This window comes from Triplophysa dalaica, chromosome 8 (assembly GCF_015846415.1).
Source record: "Triplophysa dalaica isolate WHDGS20190420 chromosome 8, ASM1584641v1, whole genome shotgun sequence".
NCBI classification, from domain to species: domain Eukaryota; kingdom Metazoa; phylum Chordata; class Actinopteri; order Cypriniformes; family Nemacheilidae; genus Triplophysa; species Triplophysa dalaica.
Genome location: NC_079549.1, coordinates 12891614 through 12916165, shown reverse-complemented (window position 1 = coordinate 12916165; position 24552 = coordinate 12891614). Strand labels below are relative to the sequence as shown.

Sequence of the window (24552 nt, the reverse complement as noted above, 5' to 3'; positions counted from 1 at the left end):
AAATCAGTCATGCAGATATGGAATGCCATTAGGATGAGTGAATAATTGTCTCCATTTTACTTCAAGAAAGATGAAATGGAAAATAACTGCCATGCCAATTGGCATGAAACAGATGTAAACTAGTTCAACATTCACTGTGTTCCAGGTAGATCCAGGAAATCCTACTCTAACCACAAACATCTCTGACAGACAATCACAAAACTTGTACCTTGATGTAGCTGATGAACGGTGAGCTCAGGGTGGAGTGTCTGTAGCCCAGCTGTTCTTTAAGGGATTCCGATGAACTTCTGTCTGCTACAGGTTACACACCATCACACATTGGTAACACAAAAACTGTGCTTAATTATTATATTGTCTTAATAAACATGAAACTGTATTAAAACGGGTGTACATTTCTCAATCCATGAACCGCACAAGCGCTAGGATACACAAACATCTCTTGCATCAATTTAGCAGCACACACATACACTTTTCCTTTCTTCCTGAAATGTGTTCAGTTTTCATCTCTTCCTTCATCAATTCTCCTCATGTGCTGACACAGACTTCCCATCCAGTATCAACACTTCCTGACCCGGACCCTCCCCTGGGTTTAACCTGACTCGCACACACTTACAGGCTGCTAAATAAACCAATCTGCCATCCACAGTATCACTCTAATGTTGTGTCAGCCCAGCACGAGGATGTTTTTCTTTAAAGGCCTTTAATTTCCTGAGCGCGCACACACAGTGGAATGTGTGTGTGTGTGTGTGTGTGTGTGTTTGTGTGTTTGTGGGAGAGGCACCTGTCAGGTCGCTGATGTGTTCACTAGAGTCGTCTTTGCTCAAGCCTTCCTCTTCTGTGATGTTGGTCATGGGCACATTTAAGCTGAGACTGTCTTCATCTGATGGCTGGAACACACACACGCAAAAATACAAATTTACATGGCAATCTTTGACATAGTGCTTCTTACATAATATATACAATCAATTTGATTTACTACAGAATAACCTTTACAAACATTTTTACAAATGAGAAAATACCAATCACAAGCCACAGTATACAGTATCTGCAAAGATATTTCAAATTGGACCCTCAGTACACACTACACGTCAAAACATTTGAGACACTATCTCACTTATTTGTTTATTTTTTTCCACATTTTGGAATATTAATAAACTCATCAATAAAGAAATTAAACAAAGGAAACTATGGGATTTATATTGTAACAAAACATTTTTACTTTTTGACTAGAATTTGTAGAAATGTTTCCTTGTCATTTTATCAAGCAGCTTCCTGAGGTCTCATCCGGAGATGCTTTTTAATCAATATTAAAGGAGTTCTGATCTATTCTGTGCTCTTATTGACTGATCTTTCTTCATTATTCAGTCAAACCCATCCATTTCTTAAATTTCAGACATTTAAGCATACACCTTCAGATCTTAAATTTTCTTTTTAATAATGAGAAACATTGTAGTCAAGTGCCCAAAATGTTTCACCGGTAGTGGTGACAATCCTGCACACACACACAAAGTCCAAAATACAACCTCAACAACCAATGAAAATTAGCTAGTGCTATAATTATTTCTTTCCAAAATTTTCACCATCATAACAAAGTGAAAACATTTCTGCCTCACTAAATAAATTCACAGTAAAAAAACAATCAGATTATATTTAAAGTGATAGTTCACCCAAAAATGAAAATTCTTTCATCATTTACTCACGCTCTGGTTAATTTAAACCTGTATGATTTTCTTATAAATGCAGAACAAAAATATATGATATTTTCAAGAATGTTGGTAACCGAACAGTGATGGCACCCACTTGCATTGGTTTTGTGTCCATACAATAGCCGTAAATGGGTGCCACTGCTGTTCGGTTACTAATGTTCTTCAAAATACCTTCTCTTGTGTTCTGCGGAAGAAAAGACTCATACCGGTTTGAGATGACACGTGGGTGAATAAATGATGACTGAATTTTCCTTTTGGGTGAACTATCACTTTAATGTTTAATAAAACAAATAAAAAAACTTCCGTGTGAGTAGGGCAAAGAAGAACCGACAGAATAACCAAGTCACTGACAAACTGATCTAGTCATATTGTGGTCAAGGATGGTTACAACAAATGTCACTTTTTTAGTTAATCTTTTCATCACCTTACCACTCAATGTTTGGTTAAACTACAAACCAATGTGGCCATCACAGCAAGTATTACATTATAACGGTCAGCTAAAGCAAACATTCATGACATCTTTGTCCCTAAACCATTTGTGCTCTGTTCTAATAGTGAAAATTGAATTGAAAATTGCTTTAAGCAAAAACAACTGCTTAAAACAACAAAATAAAAGTAAGACAAACACTGACCTCAGTAGCCGAGAGGCGCTTGTCTCCGTTGTCACTGCCTACCCCAGAATCACTGTCAAGTTTCTTGTGCTGATCTATGTCCTCAATGCTGAGACAGACAGACAGAGGGGGTGTGAGGGAGATAGAGAGATAGAGAGAGAGAGAGAGAGAGAGAGAGAGAGAGAGAGATAGAGAGAGATAGAGAGAGAGAAAGCCAGAGAGAAAGAAGTTTAGACGTTTAGACGTTAACAAGGGTCATGTAGAACAGAGAGAGACAGACGGAAAGAGAGAGAGAGGTAGAAGCTTAGCTCTTTCATGAAAAAAAGCAAATAATTCTTCTGGTCTTGCTCCCTCTCTCTCTCTTTAAAGAGTGACCCCCCCACAGTCTATTAAAAGGATTCTCTTGAGATAAGGATAATAATGACAGGCAAGACACACACACACATATACACACGACCTGGATTTTTCTGTGATTCCACACTGTATTCCACATTCAGGTCATTTAAACAGCCATCTAGGGCTGCTTAATTTGGTTAAAAATATCATATTGTTATTATTTAGACAAATTTTGCAATTTTCCTATGACAAGATATTCATTTAATATCAGACATTGCTACTAAGCAGGTTGATGAGGATGAAGATGTAGATGAAGATGTTTATAATAGTGCTGTCTGTCACCTTAATGCGGTGTCCCAAATGACATACTATACACTATGCACTATGCACTCACCCATGTAGTGTCTATATTTTAGAAGGGAAGTATCGTCCCAAATGGAATACTTAACGTTTTTATTCTACCCGGAAGTGTGTATGGTTTCTTAGATGAGCGCAAATGACGTCAATCGTGCGGCACAATGTGTGTGAATAAAAATCTATTTGTGCATTGTACATTTATTGTAGTTTTCATCTGTTTTGCCCTGCTATACTTTAGTCATCATCAGTTTTATCACTCTGCAAGAAAGTTTTGCTCGAGCAGCATCCGATAGCCCCGCCTCCCGTCCGCTACGTAAGCGAAAGTGCGTTAAATGTCCATAGTTCCACACTTCATATTTTGGGTTGAAAAAGTGCATCATACGGGTACTTAAAGTGCACTTCTTTGTTGAGAATTTTCAACGTGAATGCACTACTCACACTATTCATACTACAAAATGCCCTAGAATAGAGCAGAAGTGTTTGGAAGGCACTTATAATTTAGTAACTTTTTTAATTCTGAAAAATAATTGGAACCTTCCAGTTAGGCCTCCAAAAAAGTCTTTTTTCATACATGGATACAAAAAGACTGACAGTCCTGGAATATTTTGTTTGCCTTTTCTGATTTTATTTGTCAAGTAAATGTGATTAATAGTCCCGAGAACTGACCTCCCATTGGTGGGCCGTGTCAAGCTGAGGCGGTCCGTTACGGGCAGGTACAGGGCGTCAGCCATCTTGTCGCTGCGACACGCCTCCATGGCGAGGTATTTAAATATATGAATCTTACCCTTCATGCAGATCTGAAAGCATTAGAGTTCATGTCAGCGGCAGCTGTGAGACATCTGAGATATGAAACAATTGTCGTGTGTGTGTTACCTGTGCTGGAGGACTCTGAAGTGGATTGTTCTCGAGGTGTAGTGACTGTAGTTGGGTCATTTTTCGATAGCAGACAGGAATAGTTGAAACTTTATTACAGGAGAAGTCAAACTTGACCAGAGGTAGATCTGCTAAATCTAAAACAAACACACAATGACACATTTGGTTTTCTATCACGGTTGGGACTTTGTGTTGAATAGCTCTACTGGTTGACTGAAAAAACATACGCATTTTGGAAAACATACGCAGCAACATAAAAGAGGATTTGTCAAAATGAGCTCGCTTTCATAAACAGTTTTGTCCCCAAACTGTAGCCAAGTATATGCCCACTCACACACATTAAAGTGAAAAAAAAAAATCTACAAGAAATTCTCAACAAAGCTCATTCAATCAAGCATGTATCAGAACGACTGAGCTACATGGACAGAACAAACTAAGCATTACAAACTGCCCAATAAAAAAGTAAAGTAATAGTTATTGTCATTGTTCAAATGTGTAAACAGCTCAGGGCGGTACAACAAAAAATTGTATAAACAAAAAAAATCTTAATGTTGTTATTAAATCATTGGGGAATTATTAACCAGATTGTTTCACTATGACCGTCTACCCACTTGACCTAGTCTAAAATGTGTGTGGGTTCAGATCAGATAAACAGATTTATTACAGTGCATTAGATACAAAGAGTGAAACCAACGCCATAACACCAGTAAAATAACACATGCAAACAAAGCTTATAAAAACAAACAATTCAGTTCTGACTAACAGATACTGAAAAGCTTACATAAGCGTTATATGATAGATTCACAAAGATATACAAATATTTTAAGAAATAGTGTATTTGTTAGGTTTAAAAGGCATTTCCTGTTATAAACCCGTCCTGGGAACTACTATCTGGCAATGTGTGAAAGTATTTGAATTATCAGCAGATCTTTCTGGCAATTTGAATTGAAAAGTTTAGCTTAACTGGCACAATTATAGCTAAACAATTACATAAACTACTACATATCAGTCAATTCTTTTTTGCCAAGGTAAGCTGTTGATATAACTCCAACCACGTGTTTCACACAATGCTTGGCTCAGATGAGCATTTTAGCATTTAGCAAAGTGTATTTGGAACAAACCCACAATTTACATTTACAGTATGTTCTTGGCAGTCCACTTTTCCAAAAAAAAAAACCTGTGAGTGAATATTAGGTCATGTTAGTACAAGATAAAGCATAAATATAGAGAGATTTATTACGTTTTTGTTAACTCTTTGTTTATGTGTGACAAAAAAATGGTCCATTTAGTAAAAAGTGATGGAATGTAGCACATGAGGATTTTATAATGCCTTGTAAATGTTGGCGGCCCTGAAAATGTCCTGAACGTATTTCTAGAAGTTCAGAGAAGCTAGAACCTCGGAGGAAAAGCTGTTATGATCAAAATAAGTCTGTGGAAAAACAAGTCATGACACAACTAGAACCTGACCAAGCAGGTAGGGGGAGCCAAGGTCAAACATAAGTTAGACTTCCTGTATGATGTGAAGCACAAAGCAAATTATGGCCAGCGTGGTGAGTAGCTATGGAGTCATCACAGCAGGCTAATATCTGCTTTGAGATGTACACATAGAGACCGACTTCAGACTCACCCTCTGGTAGGACACAGAGAAGGTTTCGGTGCACGTTGAGTTCTCTCAGTGCTTTAAGTTGGCCGATGTGACGTGGAAGAGCTGTGATTTCATTACAGCTCACATCCTGATGAGAAACAATTAGAGGAAGAGTTTAGAGTTACAGTTTCCCTTTCTCTCCAACCTAAGCTTCTGCACAGACCTTTCCAATCTATGTTAAAGTACGCATGTCAGGTTTCAAATAAATATAGATATACAGAGACAAAGTGAGAACATATGAGAATGAAGAAGTACACCAAGTATAAATTAGGGATGTTCATATTGAGCGTTTAACCTTTAAAAGAAACCTTGGGTATTGAGAGATGTTTGGCTTAATATATTAACAATGGCATTGACTTAAAAATGTGAAATAAAAATACTGTTTAACTGTCACAGAATTCATACACTTTGAAAAAATGTTTTTACATGGATGCCGCCATTTGTTTTGCTTCAAAATCCGTGATGTCAAATGGTTGCAACTTAAACCTGTTCTCTTTTACTACAGGCTTTCGCCTGTGTATTCTCTTTCGCTGTAGCTGACGGATATAAACTTTGATGGTTCTTCTGTGATTTCGTTTTGTCATAATTTGTTAATTTTTAAAGATTTTTTCTTTATGCTTTGGATTTATATTATTGAAGTTTTTCTTCATTGTCCAAAACTCCAGGTTCGTGAATATGTAATAATATGTGAATAGAGGTCCTATTGTTGATCTATTCGTTATGCTGCTGTTTGCATGTTAAAATAAATATGTGAAAAAAATGTTGGATATTTAACGTTTCAAAGACCCTGTTCAACTGTAGCTGTGTCTCATTTCGAAGTCAGCCTTCGAAATGAGATGGCGCATGTATTTTTATTTGATTTCAATTTAATATTAAAATCTTATCAGTGAACCGTTCATGTTCGGATAACAAGCCTCGGTTCTCGGTTAGGGTAATAAACCGAAATGAGCATCACTATTGTTAAAATTTGAAGAGTTTGTTTCAAACACGTAAAAAAGGTTTTCATTCAACCAATTAAAAATTTGAGGGTAAGGATCAAGATCTATATTTTATAACTGTGATAAATGTGAATCATTACCCTAAAATGTTTTAATTGGTTTAATGAAACCCTTTTTTCGGTGAAGATAAGATAACTTTTTCAAAACCTTTTTTTTTACTTTTAATTGAAACGCACAAAAAAAAAAAAAGAGTTATACGAGTCATCTCATTTTGGAATTAAACTCTTCATATACATGACGGGCAAAGATAAGAAAGAGTGAGTCAATGTTTTACCACATACACAAAACAGAACAGCTACCAAAAACATCTCATATATGTGACCATGGAAAACAAAACCAGTTTTATGGGTAAATTTTTCGAAATTGAGATTTTTACATAATCTGAAAGCTGAATAAAAAAGATGTCTTTTATATATATACATATATGTGTATGATATTGATGTATGAGTTGTTAGAATAGGACAATATCTGACTGAGATACAATCGTTTAAAACTCAGGAATCTGAGAGTGCTAAAAAATCTAAATATTGGAGTTAAATTGCCTATGAAGTTGTTAATCAGGAGCACTGTGGCAGGCCATCCAAAAATAAAGATTATATATATTTAAGGTAGGAAATTTACTAAATATTGTCAGGGAACATGATCTTTACTTAATATCCTAATGATTTTGGCATAAAGGAAAATCTACAATTTTGACCAATACAATGTATTTTGTCTTTTCCTAAAAATGTTCCCGTGCAGCTAAAGACTGGTATTGTGATCAAGGGTCACATATATGCAGATATCAGAAGCACACACACACTTACAAGTTCCATGAGACTGGTGAGCTGGCCAATGCTTTCTGGAAGTACATTGAGTTTGTTATTGCTGGCATTGAGCACTTGCAGAGGAAGACCACACACACACGCTGGCAGCACTGACAGCTGGTTCCGGCTACAGCAAGACAATGTTCATAAAAACATGTTACAATATTTAACTCATAACTTACTAAATATACAGCTTTGAGAGTGAGCTATATGGGAGGGAGAATACTGGATTCTTTGGCCGGTTGATCGCTTAATCAAGTTTAATTTTAAGATAAACATTACGCACACACAAACAAATATCTAAACATCCTTAAGGGTGCACTCAGCACATTTTTGTTGATTTTGCGCTGGCTAATGTGGCAAAGTGACATGGAGGAATAAATATAGCATCCCAAAAAAACTAAAGTGTATAGAAACAACGTCTGTATTAACTGCTAAGTAAAAAAATGTTACTGTTCATATTGGGATATGACTAATTTCTTATGAATTTGCTTATAATGAATGTATGGACGTGTTTATTGGACAAATATATCCTCTTAAACCAACATCTTACCAAGTAAGACATTTAAGGTCTTACCAAGGTTTAGATATTTTTCCCAAGAATACAATATTAACTGATGACACACTACATGACTAATAATGTTTTCCTTATGTGTGTGTGTCTGTGTGTGTTCCTGTAACACATCATTAATTCTGTCTGCCCCAGAGAACATTACCGTACAATAATAATTTAACAGGAAAAGCAAAACTTCAGGGAAGTGTTCATGGGTTCATGAAAAGCATTAGACAAACTTTGCAATCTTCCTGTTATGACAAAGATGACAGACAAATAAAAAATTGTCCAGCTGTGTGTGTGTTGAAAAAGAACAAAGCGAATAATATGTCAACCTGTGTGTCCCTGCCTTTTCCTTTCACTTTTGTTTCCTCCGTATTTGTATCATATCAATTTGTATTACCTCACACTCCATGTTTTTTGCTTGATTTTTCCGTTTCCAGTTTATCAAGATTCTCAACCGTTAAGACCTCTCCCTGCATGATTAACTAACAAAACAAATCCCACATACATTTACAGAAAATGCGAATACACTTGGTGGTGCCACAGTTAATTTTTTTCACCACTACAAAAGTGCTTTAATAACATCCTACATTGCTAATGAAAACCGTGTTAATATCAGGCCTTCTGCTGAAGAGACAGGACATTTGGCCAGAGACGGATAGAGTCAATGTGTATCTGTCTGAATATGCTTACTGCATACTGTGCTGTATGCACTCCATACTGCTGTTACTTAGTAAATATTCACAAAATTAACGGTATACATACAGAATACTTTACAAGGATATCTCACTTATTTCATGTTTGGCCAAAACTGCTGAAAATAACTTGTGAATGTGTTTGTGTGTGTTAGCGTGTATTTTCACCTGATGTTCAAGCACGTAAGGGACTGTAGGCTAATGATGGTATCTGGAATGCTCTTGATGCAGTTGTGATACAGGTTGAGCATTTCCAGGGAGACCAGGTGACACACCTCTGACGGGATGTCAACCAAACGATTCTTCGACAGGTCTTAAAGAGAAAGACAGTTTAGTTAACACAATTGTTCCAAACTGGTATAAAGATATTGAGGAAATAGAGCAGCTTCACATTGCACTTAATATTAAGGTCACTTTCACTTTTCATTCATTTTTTATTCATTCAGGTCACGTTTTAATTTTTTGGGAGAGCTACCTCTTTAATTCTGAATGTGTTGTTGTAGTTCCACTATCTCAACACAAGGAGGTGCAAGCTTGCACAACTGTAGAAATCAATGGAAAGGAACCATTACCATGTGTTATTGTGCATTAGGAGTTCCTGAGTGTGTGAAGAAGTGGACTCCAAGGTTAAATACTAAAAACTCCTAAAACACACACACACACACACACACACACACACTCTTTCTCTCAGTTCAAATGCCATAATTGGCGGTGCGATAGAGCAGTATTTCACAGGCCTCGGATGATGTCATTGTTTAAAGATGACATTTAAAAACTATGTGTGTGCAAGTGCGATGTTTTAACCACAAGGTGATTTTCTCAGAGTAGTCTATATCTTTATATGTTCCAGGCTATCATGTTATAAACAGTACACACTAAAGCATTTGTACACATTCATTCAAAACAAATTGTAATTTTTTAACAACTACTAATACTTATAGTCTATATCACTAAAGCTGTGTGTGTATGTGCATGATTGATCTTTCTACGTAGTCCTTGCTCTTTATGTTTGCCTGTCTTTAATGATACTACAAATGACAGCTCTAGCAGTGGCCAGAGCCGTTGAAAAACAGAGTTGTGACACTTTCAATACGACGAACTCAATAGTTCCAAACTGTCAGTCTGTTTGATTGGTTTAAGCTGGCGACAGACATTGGAAGCAGGTGTATTTGCAAAAAATTCACTAGACACGGACACAATATATGCACGGCTTACTATGTTGATTTAATTTATAATAACATTTTGTCTGATGAGTGTTAGAACGACAGTTCTAATCCGTTTTGTGTGTTTAATTTGACTAGGAAGGATGCATAATGTGCAATACATTAACAGTATTCATTCATCTGTTTCTTATGCTTCTATGATCATCACATGTCAATGATAAATTATGAATGAGACGCGTGCGCTTTATTAATGTAGCAAATGTGTCTGCAGTGTGTGGAGCATTTTTAAGTGTCAGAGAAAGACACAACAGGACTCAGCGGCGTAAATGTCTGAATGATAGCGTCTTTACTGGTCGGTAACTTGTGTACTTTATACTGGAGCGGGCAGTCTGTAGTCCTGCCGCTCGCGACATCCTTTGACATAATACAGTGGTCACGTGCACACAGTTCCCTGTACTAAACAACTTTTTAAAGTATATTCTGTGCATCCCAGCCACGAGTCACCTTTTGTGGGCGGAGTTTGGAGGAGAGACATGAACTGAAATGGTTGTCAGTCAGAATTGGTTGCAAGGATGTTTTTTTCTTTAAATCATTTTGCAGTGTGGCCTATAATAATCCCACAGTTTTCTTTTATTCATATTTTTAGCTAAAATTGTTTTTCGTTTTACCTACTTGTTATGCTCAGTTTTATTCAAGTTCTTTTGTATGAGCCATGTGCTGGTGTTCTGTAATACGGTACACCGCAGTAGTGAAAATGCACGGTATTGTCAAACTGGCATGTCAAATCACTGTGAAGCAAAATGTGCCTTATCTTTTCCTTTGACTGGATACAATAACACTCTTCCTGCAAATACTCATAATGGATTAAGCACAGACGTCCGAGTTCAACACAAGCTTAATACAAATAAGTATGTGTGCTCTACCAGACCATCAGAGGGCAGCACTGAGTCACGTCATTCACAGACCAACTGCAAATTAATGACTGAGGAAATGTTTTCGCCACTACAAACAATCCGAGCAAACAGCAAGAAAACAAGAACAACAACCAGATAGTATGGACAAGGATATGCTTCTTAGCTTACTTACTAGTACACTTTTTTCGTGCATGCGCTGTTGTACGAGGCACGTCGTGTGCACAATGGGGTGTGCGGACGATTGAAGACCCTTGTGATGACGAAAATTGCGTCATGTGGACGGCGCGAAGACGGATGGACAGACCATACTTTGGCCTTAAGTGTCATACGCACACTCGCACGCACTAATGTAAACAGCCTTATGTGGAAAAGAATGGTGGAGTGCTGCAATTTTCATATTTACTTGTTTCTGAATACCACATAGAAACAAAAAGCCTAAACTAAGGCTAAAGCTCCAAAATTGCATGGATTGTATTGCCAATTGCATTCCTAAGAGTTGAATAGTAAGCTATCTTAGTCCGCTAGCTAAGCAGTTTGCATCTCGTAATATAAAAATAAACTTAAGTAATCCGCTAATCATAGTTATGCAGTTAATAATGGCAGTGTGGCAGATTAATGATTTTTATTTGAAGTTGAAGATGAAACGCAACAATTGTATCTGGCTACAGAGTGCTGGTTTTAAATGTCTTTTACGCTAAATAAGCCATCCTACTGCTTGCCATCCGTAAAAAAACATTAAATAGCACTATTGTTGTACTGACACTGACAGGTAATTACTAATAATGAACTGATGTGTCCAATTACCATTTAAATATCAAGCCATGAATATTATGTTAAATAATACATATGAATAGTTCTGCCATGAAACTCAAGATGGCGCAGTCTTAAAGTCTAAACCTATCCGACATAATAACTACTACATGGTGACGTGATTGGTTCCCTCCGTTTCAGCAGCCAATGAGATTGCTGCTCTTTGTTTAAATCTCGGCTTGTGATTGTTGCAGCAGTGCAGAACGTTTCAGAACCCTCCTCCTTCCCCAGCTCCACAGTTATAGATATGCTACAATGACCACTTTAGCATTAGCAACAGCAGCATTACTTATATGCACATAGCAGCATGTTTTGGATATATTGGCAGTAGCAAGTCTCCTTAATTGCTCCGCCGTAACTACACTATTGTACAGCAAGTAAAGTGAGAGTTTTTAGCTTAATCATCACCATTACAAGTATTCTCTTGCTAAAATCTAGTATGGAGAAAAATATGTTTTTGTAATGCATTTCATCATCGTGATACTACCGTCTACCAACAAATGTAATGCCGGCACAAGCCTAAATTGTATTATATTGAAAAGCAATACAAAATATAAAAGCACATTTTTTCTATTCACTTTATGTTATAGTGAAAAAATGGTCTAAATAAATAGAAGAAATATGAAAAGCCATGTTCGCTATTGGGCCTTCGGCCAAGCGTTTCGTTTTTATTTAGCTTCGGCCAAGAATTTTCATTTCAGTGCATCCCTATTACCTGCGAATGTGTTTGGGAAACAGCGAAATGAACAGCCATCATTACAATGTTTGGAACTAAAGAGCCCTCCATGACTTACTTCCGCATTACATTCTTCCAACGGACATCTAATCGAGTGTCACAACTCTGTTTTTCAAAGGTTCTGGCAGTGACCTTAGACCATTGCCACTTTGCATTAGTGTTTCCATGGCAACAGTACACACAGCCCTATGACAGACAGCTAATATTACGGAAAGATCTACACACGCTATTTCTATGAAGTAAGCTTGACAAAACTTTAAGAGATAGACACATATAAATGCTGAGAAATCACAAAGATATTACGCCTTTAGGATTTCAAAGACTTCAAAGACCGGTAGTAAAATAATTCTATTTAAAGCAATGTCAGTTATCTTCACGTCAAAAAACTGGAGCAAACATGGCTCGTAAGCTACAGTAGATAGGTCTTCTGTGTGCTTGAAGCAGCCGTCATGCTCAAAGTGCCACCATCCATCCATCCATTTTCTACCGCTTATCCGAACTACCTCGGGTCACGGGGAGCCTGCGCCTATCTCAGGAGTCTTTGGGCATCAAGGCAGGATACACCCTGGATGGAGTGCCAACCCATCGCAGGGCACACACACTCACTCATTCACTCACACACTCACACCCTACGGACAATTTTTCCAGAGATGCCAATCAACCTACCATGCATGTCTTTGGACCAGGGGAGGAAACCGGAGTACCCGGAGGAAACCCCCGAGGCACGGGGAGAACATGCAAACTCCACACACACAAGTCGGAGGCGGGAATCGAACCTCCAACCCTGGAGGTGTGAGGCGAACGTGCTAACCACTAAGCCACCGTGCCCCCCCAAAGTGCCACCAGTCGATGCTTATTCATCTTCAGCGAATACGGTTTATTGATGAGAAAAATATTGTCGGACAACACATCAGGAGTTTTATGTGCTATATGACTGTCTCATGCAGCAAGCACAAAAAAACAAATCAATCCCTAAAAATTAAATCAGTCCCTTAGGTAGCAAAGTCATGTATTCTACACACCTTTAATTTAGATATCAACTAGTTTAGAAAGCCCATTTGAAAGATAAAAAACTAACTGAGGTATGTTCCTGTCCAAGTAGGTGATTCTTAACAAGAATTAAAGTAACAATAGAATATTTATGGAATATTGCAGTGTTTATTATGATTTATATCTGCTTATTACACTGCGCTCTGAAGTAGTGGATTCTGATTGGCGAGGGTTTCAGTGTGATACAAGACTTTTATTAGAATGCAAGTTTAAAAGAAAAGTAAACAGATATATGATAATAATATAATCATTTTAGCCCGCAGTTAAAATATGCAGCCTGTGCAAATAAGCCTATCATACCAAGGAAAGATACAAATTATACTTTAAAAACAGCGATGATGTGTAATGAAATATTTTCTAGTCTTGACATTTTACAGGTCCTTACTAGATATAGAGGCTCTTAAACTGGCAAAATCATGCTTTCATCTAACATGCTTTGCACCAGTTTCAGTTGGGTAAAAAATCATCTGCTTCATTGAAAACCAATGCAAACCTAATGTCCTCTGAAACCAACACACACACGGTTTAAGCATTTTAATGTCCCAATCACACTGAGTCACAATCATAGGTACAGCAAAGAAAGAGACATCAGACAAAATACAGACCAGGGAACACTAGAAAAATGCCCACATGATGAGGTCCAGGATACTGCCTGATGAAAAACTGATCTGATGTCTGATTAGTTTCTTAACAGGAACATCAAAACTCAACCAGTCAAATCCTCCCATTCTTCGTCATCCAGACATATCTCTCTCTTCTCTCATTCTCCTGCAGTAAGGTCAGCTCAGTATGGTTCACCTTTGGCTTTCTGTTCTGCTGGACTCTAATAGTATCGCAGTTGGTGGGGAGGCTGTTTATTTCAATGTAAACAATCAAAGAGCATCAAAAGGGCACAGATGGCATGGATTATCCGACTAACCCCTCACCAAAGCACACAGAGAACACACAAGCGTTTACTTGGCTATATATAAAAAACAGTTCATCCTTTGTCTCCATTCCGATATAAACTACTCCTTTTCCAAATGAGGACATCCCATCATTCCCATGTCCAATTTTGTCAAAAATGCCCCCCCCCCCAAGTCTCTGCAATATTCTGGTGCCTGGATAGGACCCAAATCCCCACATCAATATAAACCTACTGTATGGGATTTTGTCATGGTAGATCCCCACTGTATGGGTTTTTCAACTCTCTTACCCTGTGCTGAGACATTTAAAATAGCACAAATATGGAAAAAGCGGACACACTGTGAGTAATGTATTTAAAATAACTACATCTTCTAAATATCTGATCTCTTTATTTATTCTTGTTCCTCATTCTTTCACTCAAGGAGAATTTCTCTGAAGTGGGAAACAGACGCTAAAGTCTATCATTATGGTTAACTGGGTGTGGCCTAATCCTGCGGCTTACATCTGCACTGTAAGCAGGAAAATAATCAGCTGAGTGTGTGTGAGAATTTATTTACTGTGTGTATTCAAAGAAACATTTCTGATTTCAACATATACTGTACACATCAGTGCACATGCATATACCAGTGGAGGGTTAAAGCTGGGTTTGTGTGTATGTGCTTTTCGACCATTCAGCAATCCACTGCGTGCCCACTATCCCTGTAATGCCAAGCATGTGAGTTCTTTGAGTTCTGTTGAATAAGCAAACGGTTTCTTTCTGACAGCCAGTGGGACCCTGATTAATTTTCACATCACTTGCTAAAATGTCTGATTTATTCTACAGTACAACAGGACTTCTCATATAATAAGCACATTTAGTCTTTCTGTATCTAGTGATCAAATAGTGGATTTCCCAATGAAATATCTGTTTTCTCAAAGTGACAGTTCACCCAAAAATTAAATTCCTGTCATCATTTACTCACCCTTTTCTCATTTAAACCTGTCTGATTTTCTTTCTTTCGCGGAACACAAAAGAAGATGTTTTGAAGAATGTTTCTAACCGGCACCCATTCACTTGCATTGGTTTTGTGTACACTCTAGTATTTTGATTTAGTTTTTGTCACATTTTTATAATTTCTATTGTTTTAGTTTAGTTATATTAAAAACATTTAAGTCGACTAAATCTACATTATATTTAGATTACTAAAATCGACTAAAATCTACTTAGTGTAATTACATTTTCCATACACATATTTTAGTGTTTAAGTTAATTTAGTTTAGTTTATCTTACAAATGAAATTAAACCAGGTCAGACTCGTTATCTTTACTGGATATGCATTGTTGCAACACAGAGGAATAGACCATGAGCGACATGTACCAGTTCGTTCAATCTTATTTTGACTGCGCTGACTCGTTCTGTGAAGGGTGTACTCATTCTACATTTAACCAATTAAATGCTCCGACACCACTCACACTCAAAGGCTATTGGCTTGTGTATCTGCACTATCTATACTTGAGTAGTGAGACTTATTGTATGAGAAATATCTTAGAAAAGGCATATTACATAAACTGTATTACGTTTCTTCAATCGTGCAAGCATGTTATTGAACATTTTAAAGGCAACTCACAGGGAAAAGTTTTTTTAGCTAGCTGTCTATCTTCTTAAGAGTGCGAGGACAGCATAGTCGGTGTTAGTTTAGTGGCGGAGTGATACAAACAGTCAGTGAAGCGGTTCCTGTGGCTATAATGGTGAAATATCGCATGGCCCGTAGCCAATCAGGTTCCAGAACCAGAAAGAACTGTTGTTTAAAAACAATTAAATAAAAACTAGTGGTTGGCCGTTAACGGCGTTAACGCAGTAAGACTCTTATCGCGCGATAAAAAAAATGTTGCCGTTAATCTATTCTAAAAGTTGTGTTGGGACTTGGGTCTATACTACGCAAGCTATGATGACTTTCACCTTGATATTTTAGCGCGGATGTATACCAGCTTAACTGCACTGTACGGGGCGAGAACGAGATTTTTTAACTCACGTGATTCGCGTCATTCGCGGAAGCAGAAGCCGCCTCATCATCTCATAACCAGGACTTCATTCGCGTCATTCGCGCCGCCTCATCATCTCATAACCAGGGCTTCATTCGCGTCCTTAGCGCCGCCTCATCATCTCATAACCAGGGCTTCATTCGCGCGATTCGCGCAGCAAGTAGGTCTATTGCCTCTTTGCATTAACACATAAATCCCTCGCGCTTGACGCGCCATTCGCGTTTGGTCTGAACACAACATAACGTTACTGTGAAATTACCGCATCAAACGTGACGTGCTAAAATGGATGCAGCTTTGAAGCCGCCGGGTTTGCTTCAGGGAATATTAATTTTTAAGAAGCTTCCCAATGGAAACATCGACAAGACTAAGGTTGTTTGCACCTTGTCCAATGCGGAATTGGTTTAAAAAAAACACTTTCTCTTAACAGGTAGTGGTCTAGCTTAAGTTGAAACCAGAACTTGAGATCTAATGTATTATGGCTCCTGTATGACATATCGCTTGTTGCTCCCTTACTCTTTGTAAGTCGCTGTGGATAAAAGCGTCTGCTAAATGACTAAATGTAAATGTACTGTAGGAGCTCTTCCAGTCTCAAGTACCACCTAAACACAAAGTTCATCTTATTGAACATAATTTAATTTTCATCACCAATTATCATAGTAGAACAGTTTTCTCAAGCAGTTTGTGATGCATTTGGAAACAGGAGATGAGCCCCTGGTCTAATGCGCCACCTGGCTTGAGAAACCCGTTCTCAAAGACTAAATTTTTGTCATTATTTGGGTAGCCCACATATTCTGAATGCCTTCGGCAGAATTCAAATGAGCCATTTTAATCTAGATTAAATCCAAGATTAATCTAGATTAAAAAAAATAATCCATGCCCACCACTAATAAAAACATATTTTTTCGAACAAGTATATCATCTTTATCAATACACACACAGACTTAAGTTAAGAAAACCCTTAATTCTAATTGTGACAGTATTGTTACTAAGGGTTGTTTTACCCTAAGTGGTTTCTTCTAACCTAACCTGCTATGGACTGTTTTTCTGTCTGGGTGAACCTCTGATAATGTGGGTGTATATGTAGGGCAGATGAATCTGGGTAACATCACAGTCTCAAGGACACAAACAGCTGGCAGTTGTCCACACTACTTCACTCTGAAGTAGATCAAAGACAATGTTTCCATTTAGGAGGCAAACACTACACAGATCTTACAGAGGTTGCAAACAAGAACATTTAAAGGGGTAGTTCACTTAAAAATGTGCCCCAATAGACTTTCCATAATAGGAATAGAAATTACTTTTGAAAGAGAAAATGTTAAAGTTGCAGCTCCCCGTGATGCCAATTTTCAAACTTTAGTTATTGTTTAATGTTGCTTTTAGAGCATAGATTGTCTTCAACAGAACTCGCTTTTCAAGGGCTGGAATTGGACTACAGCCTTTTACTTCCCGGGTACATGATGTCACTATTCCGGGTATTTGAAAAACCTCCACCCAAAGGAATACGCCAAAAAAGGGTCAAGGCCTTCCTTAGAGAAGAGGAAGAGCCGCTGGAGTAGGACTGGGCGGTATACCGAGTTGGAGGAACAGATTGGAGCAACTGTTCCTTCACGCGATGTGTTCATATCGATATGGTTTGATGCCGTGCACGTGCTCCTTCTGCGCGAACCAGATCGCGTTCGCTTGCCTCGCTTGCCTCCAGCACACAAGGTAGCATGCGACTTGAAGGAACACGCGCCGCCGGTCAACACTACAGAAAACTTTCTGGTTAGTAAAAAAAAAAATGGTTCACTCATTTGGAGGTGGCTTGGATTTAAAATTTCCGATGAGAAGCAAAAACAGCCAATCTGTAGGGAATGTAATAAATCCGTTGTATCAAAATGTGGAAGCACATCAAATATCTTCCACCACTTACAAAATTACCATAAAGTGCAGTATGATGAGTGTTTACAACTTCGTGCTACAACTTCGGCCACGAAGACCATGCAACTCAAAACATCTGTCCCGAAACAAAGCTATCTGGAAGCTTATTTTACCCGAAGTGTGCCTTACGAAAAGAAAAGTCGCAAGTTATGCGATATAACTAAGGCGGTAGCTTTTCACATTGCTAAAGACATGGTTCCTATTGCAACAGTGGAACAAGAAAGTTTTAAAACGCTGCTAAAAACCATTGACCCAAGATTACAGTTTCCCAGTCGCAAGTACTTTGCAACAAAAGCTCTGCCACAAATGTACAGTGAAGTCAGACGGAAGCTTTCCGAGCGGCTCGCAAAAGTGTCTCATTTCCCGCTAACAACCGATTTATGGTCAAGCAGGACATGCGAGCCATATATGAGTTTGACAGTTCATTTACTTGAAGATTGGGAAATGAAAACTGCGTGTCTTCAAACCAGCTATTTTCCCCAGGACCATACCAGGGAGCATATAGCTGAAGCTCTAAGTAGTTATGTTTTTTATGGTTCTGTTCATTTTGTTATTTGCATAGCAGCACACTAGAGCTGTATACAGTGTTAAGTAGGAGGAAAAACCCTGTACTGTATTTTATTTATCAAATATTTTATATAATTTAAAATATGTTGTGAAGCTGTTTATTTGTAAACAGGGTGGGAAAACCCTGCATTTGCATTTTATTTTGCTCACAAACTGTTCAAATGAAGGTTTAATAAAAGCTTTGATTTTCGAGTAACCATTTATTTCTTTTGGTAAAAAATACCGGATATATACCGTATACTGCTATTCCTTCGCAAAAATACTGAGATATGAATTTTTGGCCATATCGCCCAACCCTACGCTGAAGTAGTGTTTGGTTATTGGACATTGTAAACATTTGCCTGAGCTTCTCCTGGTCAATCTGCTAGTTTTATTATCCAACCCGAGTCCAATATAAAAAGGTAAAACTAACACTTCTGCACATGCACTAGCAGACCTTCGTTACACTTTAATCGATCCACATGTTTTTAACTGATAAAAAGAAGTTGACGCTGTTTTACTGTTTATTGCTAAACGCCAAAGTTTATGAATACACGTGCACTGAGAGGGGCACCGACCAATCACAACAGCCTGAGAAGCGGTAGCTCATTGATATGGTATGGGTGGGACATCGTCAGACAGACTCGTACACACAAGTAGGGAACCAGTCATGACAGACCGGGTCAGCTTTACCAATCAGAGCGTTTCGGAAGGAGGGACTTTATATAGTAGAAAACCAGTCGTTTTGTTAGAAGAGGGACAGCGGTGAAATACTTGAAAATATGTGAAACATAATCAAAGCCTCAAAAACACCAAAAGAATGCCACTTTTAAGTGAACTACTCTTCTAAAGAGAGGGTTCATACGTTTAATGTACATTCTGATTCATTAAGCTATACTTTATAACTTCATGTTGACCCATGACCAGATGCCCATGTATTTATTATAATATCTAGTATAAAAGCACAAAACACACAGGTTTGTTCTGGAAGACAGAGGCAGGATGTTGTCTCCTCCCTGACTCATTGTATGACAACACGTGCAGAGAAGCCCATTTCCTCCTGGAGAAACATGGGAAACACACATGCATGTACACACCCCTTTCCTAACACACTTAAACCTGTCTTGTTGCACCCATCTAAAATCTCACAATGCTTTGGCTAATTAAATCTAATTATCTTAATGTTTATTGCATTAAGATGCTTTTCAACAAAGTAGCAACTGCACAGCCTAAATTATGATCATATTTTCTCATAATAATAATAAAATGACAATGGATGTGTGCACTGTTTCTTGTTTACGTCTACCATTTATTTAAATAGAAATGTCTTTAATAATCTATGTTATATTAAATTTATGTTAATAATAATAACCCAGACAACTAAACCAACTGTATGATTTTCCATTTCATTCTCTCCACAATATTGCACATAACAAGTCAGCAGTTATTTTGCATATTTATCCGTTAGCCCCATCACAGAATGTCTTAAACAAACTCATGTCTGGTGTAGATATAAAGTCATAACCATAAAGTTAATGAGCATGCAAATAGTGTTCGGTTAGCACAAGATGGTCCTCACTCCAGAACACAAGATCCAGGGGGCGAGGTTCAGATCCAACTCCTCCTACTTTATATAAATAGGCGCAACTTGCAGAGTAAGTTGCAACTCTTGGTTGCCAACCTTTGCTCCCATCAATGTCAGGGCTCCAGACTGCAACCAAATGGTCGCATTTTGTGACTAGTTTTTGAGACACGCAAGCAATTTTTTTTACAAGTACTTTAAGTAGATTTTTCCTAGTTGTTATATCTCATGTGAAATGACGGGTAGATCGTGAGCCCACCAGTGTAGGCCTATGTGTGTGAGAAGGGGAGAGTCCGGTGCTGCTCTCTTCTGTTTATTTGCAATAACCTTCTTTTTTTTTTTTTTCAGTTGTCAGAATTGTAACCAGCTGGTTTCAGGACAGTCACACAGCTCCCAAGTCACTGCAGTCAAATCTATACAGAACCATTGTGAAACTCCAGCTTAACCCAAAGAAACATGTTGTAGGTTAAAGAGAGCCACACAGTGTGGGGAGCCAAAACCCTTCAGGACAGAGATGCCCTAAATTAAGTCTCTCTCTCACACACACACACACACAATCCCTTTTTAGGAATCCAAACCGTCTCTGAGCTGAAATAATAAATTAGTTTCACTGATATAGTTCTAACGGAGTCTAAATGCAGGCATTACTGACACATTAAACGCATTAAAAATATATATGGATTATGGAGGTAACAAACCGCTTCAAATGATTTTATGTAAAAGTGTTAAAGGTCCAGTGTTTGAAATTTAGCAACATCTAGCGTTGCGAATCGCGATGAACGGCTCACTCCACCCCTCCCTCCTCCCTTTCGAAAGCACTTATGTTGCATTTGTATTAATAGACCCTCAAAAAATGTTCACACAGGACCTTTAATGTAATGTAACTGCAGGTCTCTTTTTGCATTGTTTCTTCTCTCAAGTCCTTTGATTTTATTTTCATCAGTAAGTCTTTTGGACTTTTCAACGGTTCGAGGGATGTTGCCACGTAGTGTTAGCAATCATTCTAAAAGGTGTTGGTGCAATGCATCTTTAATGCATGTTTGTTTACCCAAAATAGTGTTGCCAAGAGATAAGAAGAACTTCTACACATACACTGTATTTGGGTATGTTAAACTGTGTGTGGAACTACTTTATAATTCTCTTAACTAAGCCTAAAACAACCCTGCATCCACCCACCCAAGCATTCTGAACAAGAGCACCACAGAGAAAATAGGTTAAAAAGATTATTTGGTCTGGAGTTAAAGACGATCTCCCCCCGGTGTATATTTTGATCCCATTAGTAGCTGTCACATTGAAATGAAACCCTGACCGTATACGACAAAACACATGACTCGTTTGTCAGAGAGGGGATTTGTGTTTGCACACCCGCACTGAAAAAGCTGTCATGTGGAAGAGAGTTTGTGTTGCTGTGTTTGACTGGGTTTTTTTACTCCTCCAGCAATTCTTCGGGCGACCCGAGTTCGAGTCCCAGCTCATGGTCCTTTCCTGACTCCTGTTTCCCTCTCTCATCCCATAATTTCCTGTCTCACTCTCCACTGTGCTATCCATATAAAGATGTAAAGGCCCCCCAAAAAAGACCGGAAACCTAAATACGCGTCATGTCTAATAAAGCTTCTGTGTGCGCCTGAGCTTGCGTGCTATTGAACGTACATGCGTGGGTTGGCTGCAGATAGCAGTAGGAGGTGAGAGAGTGAGCGAGTGACAGAAAGGATGTCTCCTCTTCACTTTTAAAGCAAATTCAGAAGAGCATCTTTTATTTGTTATAAGAGGGTTGAGGCCGGGGTCATATGCGGTGGCATTACATGTGGGTGTACACACGGGGGTGTGAGGGTTTATGGTCACTCATCCATTACATAATTGAGTACATAAAAATGCATTCAACATCTCTCTCTCAGGATTCTGGATAATCACAGGATCACACACATCGTTTCACAAGCTGTGCAGCGGAGCATTGTTGTGAGAGCTAGAGGCAACAGACCGAACTGAATGACATCATGAGGGTGGGGGCGACAGAGCTTCCTTACTTAACTGTAACCCAATGGAAATCATAAGACCGATCCATTTATTTGTGTGATCGGCAATCTATGTCTAACAGGTTATATGCTGTATACACTTGATGATTGACAGGACAAACAATCAGGCTCCTCCCAAACTTATATGACTGTGTACATGCATTCACTTTCAATTCAGTTGTGGAATTTTATAGACACACTTCTTAATATGATGACCATTTTTGCAAAACTCCCTTAGTTTCAGTACAGTTCTGCAACATACCACGCGTTTCTGCTTTCTTCTGTTATCTTTTTTTTTGGTATACAGTGCCTGTGCATGGTCAAGACCAGCAGGTTGTGATGCATTCTTTATCCAGAGAACGGATGACCTTATAATAAATATAAATAAATGGGGGGTTTTATAAGCAGTGGAAAACACCCAGCACCTGTGAAACGCTGCGAGACATTCTTCCCACAAGATGGTGAAGTGGGAGTGAGAACCAATGAGAGAATGTGTGTTTGTAAGGCCAACATGTCCCAACTTGAATTATCTTGAATCAGAAGAAAAGCCGAAGGAAAACAACTGCTAAGAAATCTTGGCCTACTTTGCAGAAACGAGAGTAAAATTCAGTTCAGAACACCTGAACTAGCCGGTTTACTAAACCTAACATTAAAAACACTAAAAAATTGTTTGTGTACCTTTAAGAGTAGCACAGTTGTATAAAAGGGTGTCACTATTAAGTCATAAAATCTCTTGTAGCCCTCCGAAACATAGTTCAAACATAACAGAGTCTTCAGAGAGAGGGTCAGAGAGGGGGGGGGGGTCGACATCTGTAGAATGATCCTTCTCATGTTTGATCAGATCACTTGCTTTTTACATGCCAAATAAACGTCATAACGGACGTCATACCAGACGAACTGAGTTAAAGTACACCAAGAAGAGGTTATAAGAACGATAGGAATTTGCCATTTCCACGGTCTGCCCTTTCCTGTTTCCTATTTTAGCTGTTCTCCTGCCCTGCTCCGAGCTGAAGGGAGTGCGAAGGAATTCACGGGGAACGGAAGCACATCTCCCGCTTAGCGTTTCCCGCCGACGCTCATTATGATGACATACTGACACTACGTCATCATAGCAGATTTGAATGTATTCATGTTATTTGCGTCGCTTTGACGAAATAATGTGTTTTTCACGAGTGTTTTATATGACAGTTAATAGGCTCTAGTCTAGTTAATCATTCACGCAGTGCGAAGAGTAAACAACTGGTGTGTGTGTGTGTGTGTGCGTGTGTGTCTCACGATCACGAGCCTTTTGATACTACAACTGTTTCACTAGAAATTCATTTTAATGTCCTCACCTCACATGTGGAACTTAAATCTCTCGCCTGTCATATGTGATTCCCAGAAAGCTTAGTTTGTGGACATATAAGTCTTAAATTGACAGTCCCGATAACTCTGGTTCTGTACCATACTGTATATATGCTCAATCCAAAGCGATGCAGGGTGTCTGTGCATCTCTTCATCTGTCCCGTATACAGCATCTGCTTTACAATAGTGTTCTCTGTACATTAACACACGCGTTTAAAAAACATATATGCAGTATCTACACGTTGTCAAAATACACACATTCTGAGCAACACTCCATTGGGATCCCTAGTTTACAACTAACGTTATTCTGAGCATGCGAGCTCAAAACGCACACAAATAAAGCAACACTCGTTGTTGTAAGTTACCTGCTTCAACGGTGTCCGTCAGGTCGTAGTTTGATGCACTCCGTGGGAATTCTTTCAGTTTTCTTGTGCTGAGGTTCATAAATCCGGAGTTGGCCGCATCCTCCAGTGCTCTCTCCAAGCCCCGGTTGAGAGGCAGGTTCGTATTTGAGCCCAGTCCGCTCAGGTTCGCCTGTAATGCGACAGAAGGCAGCTGGGAGTGGGGACGGGGCTCCGGTCCCAGCGTCGCCATATTCGCCCCTACGGAAAATGTACAAATCGAAAGGTCTTGTGGTGGTTATATCCCAAAGAAAATGTTCTGGTGTCAACAGCGGTGTGTAAATTTCCTCTTAGTGCGCTATCTCTCTGTCCGCAACGCGTCTGCGCAGTTTGTTTATGGAATCGAGCTCGTGCCAATAAAATGTATGCTGGCTTTTACAACAGCGCCATCTGCTGCACGTTTTCAAAACAAAGACGGTTTCTGCTGCATGAAGTTTCGACCGTGAATTGAGGCGCCTCAAAGGGATAGCTCACCCACAAACATGGACCTAAATCCCGGAGGGGACACGTCACCCTCGATCCGAGAGTTGCCCCCCCGCCAAATCAATTAAACTCGCATTCTC

At 38.7% G+C, this 24552-nt stretch overlaps 1 protein-coding gene across 7 annotated transcripts in view; it reads right to left on the bottom strand.

Moving 5' to 3' along the window:
- Positions 1–24426, bottom strand: part of lrch1 (leucine-rich repeats and calponin homology (CH) domain containing 1) — a 42225-nt gene extending 17799 nt beyond the window's left edge. Inside the window, exons 1-9 of one of the 7 annotated variants that reach the window (XM_056754130.1) lie at positions 23954–24426; positions 8752–8896; positions 7333–7459; positions 5511–5616; positions 3884–4020; positions 3677–3807; positions 2339–2426; positions 782–887; positions 209–291 (exon numbers count right to left, since the gene is read on the bottom strand). In XM_056754130.1, the coding sequence (XP_056610108.1) occupies positions 209–291; positions 782–887; positions 2339–2426; positions 3677–3807; positions 3884–4020; positions 5511–5616; positions 7333–7459; positions 8752–8896; positions 23954–24182 (1152 nt within the window). In that variant the 5' untranslated portion in view covers positions 24183–24426. Of the gene's footprint in view, positions 1–208; positions 295–781; positions 888–2338; positions 2427–3676; positions 3808–3883; positions 4021–5510; positions 5617–7332; positions 7460–8751; positions 8897–23953 lie in introns of all 7 variants that reach the window. The other 6 variants (XM_056754129.1, XM_056754132.1, XM_056754131.1 and 3 more) reach the window with 6 other exon arrangements.
- Positions 24427–24552: the final 126 nt, after the last annotated feature.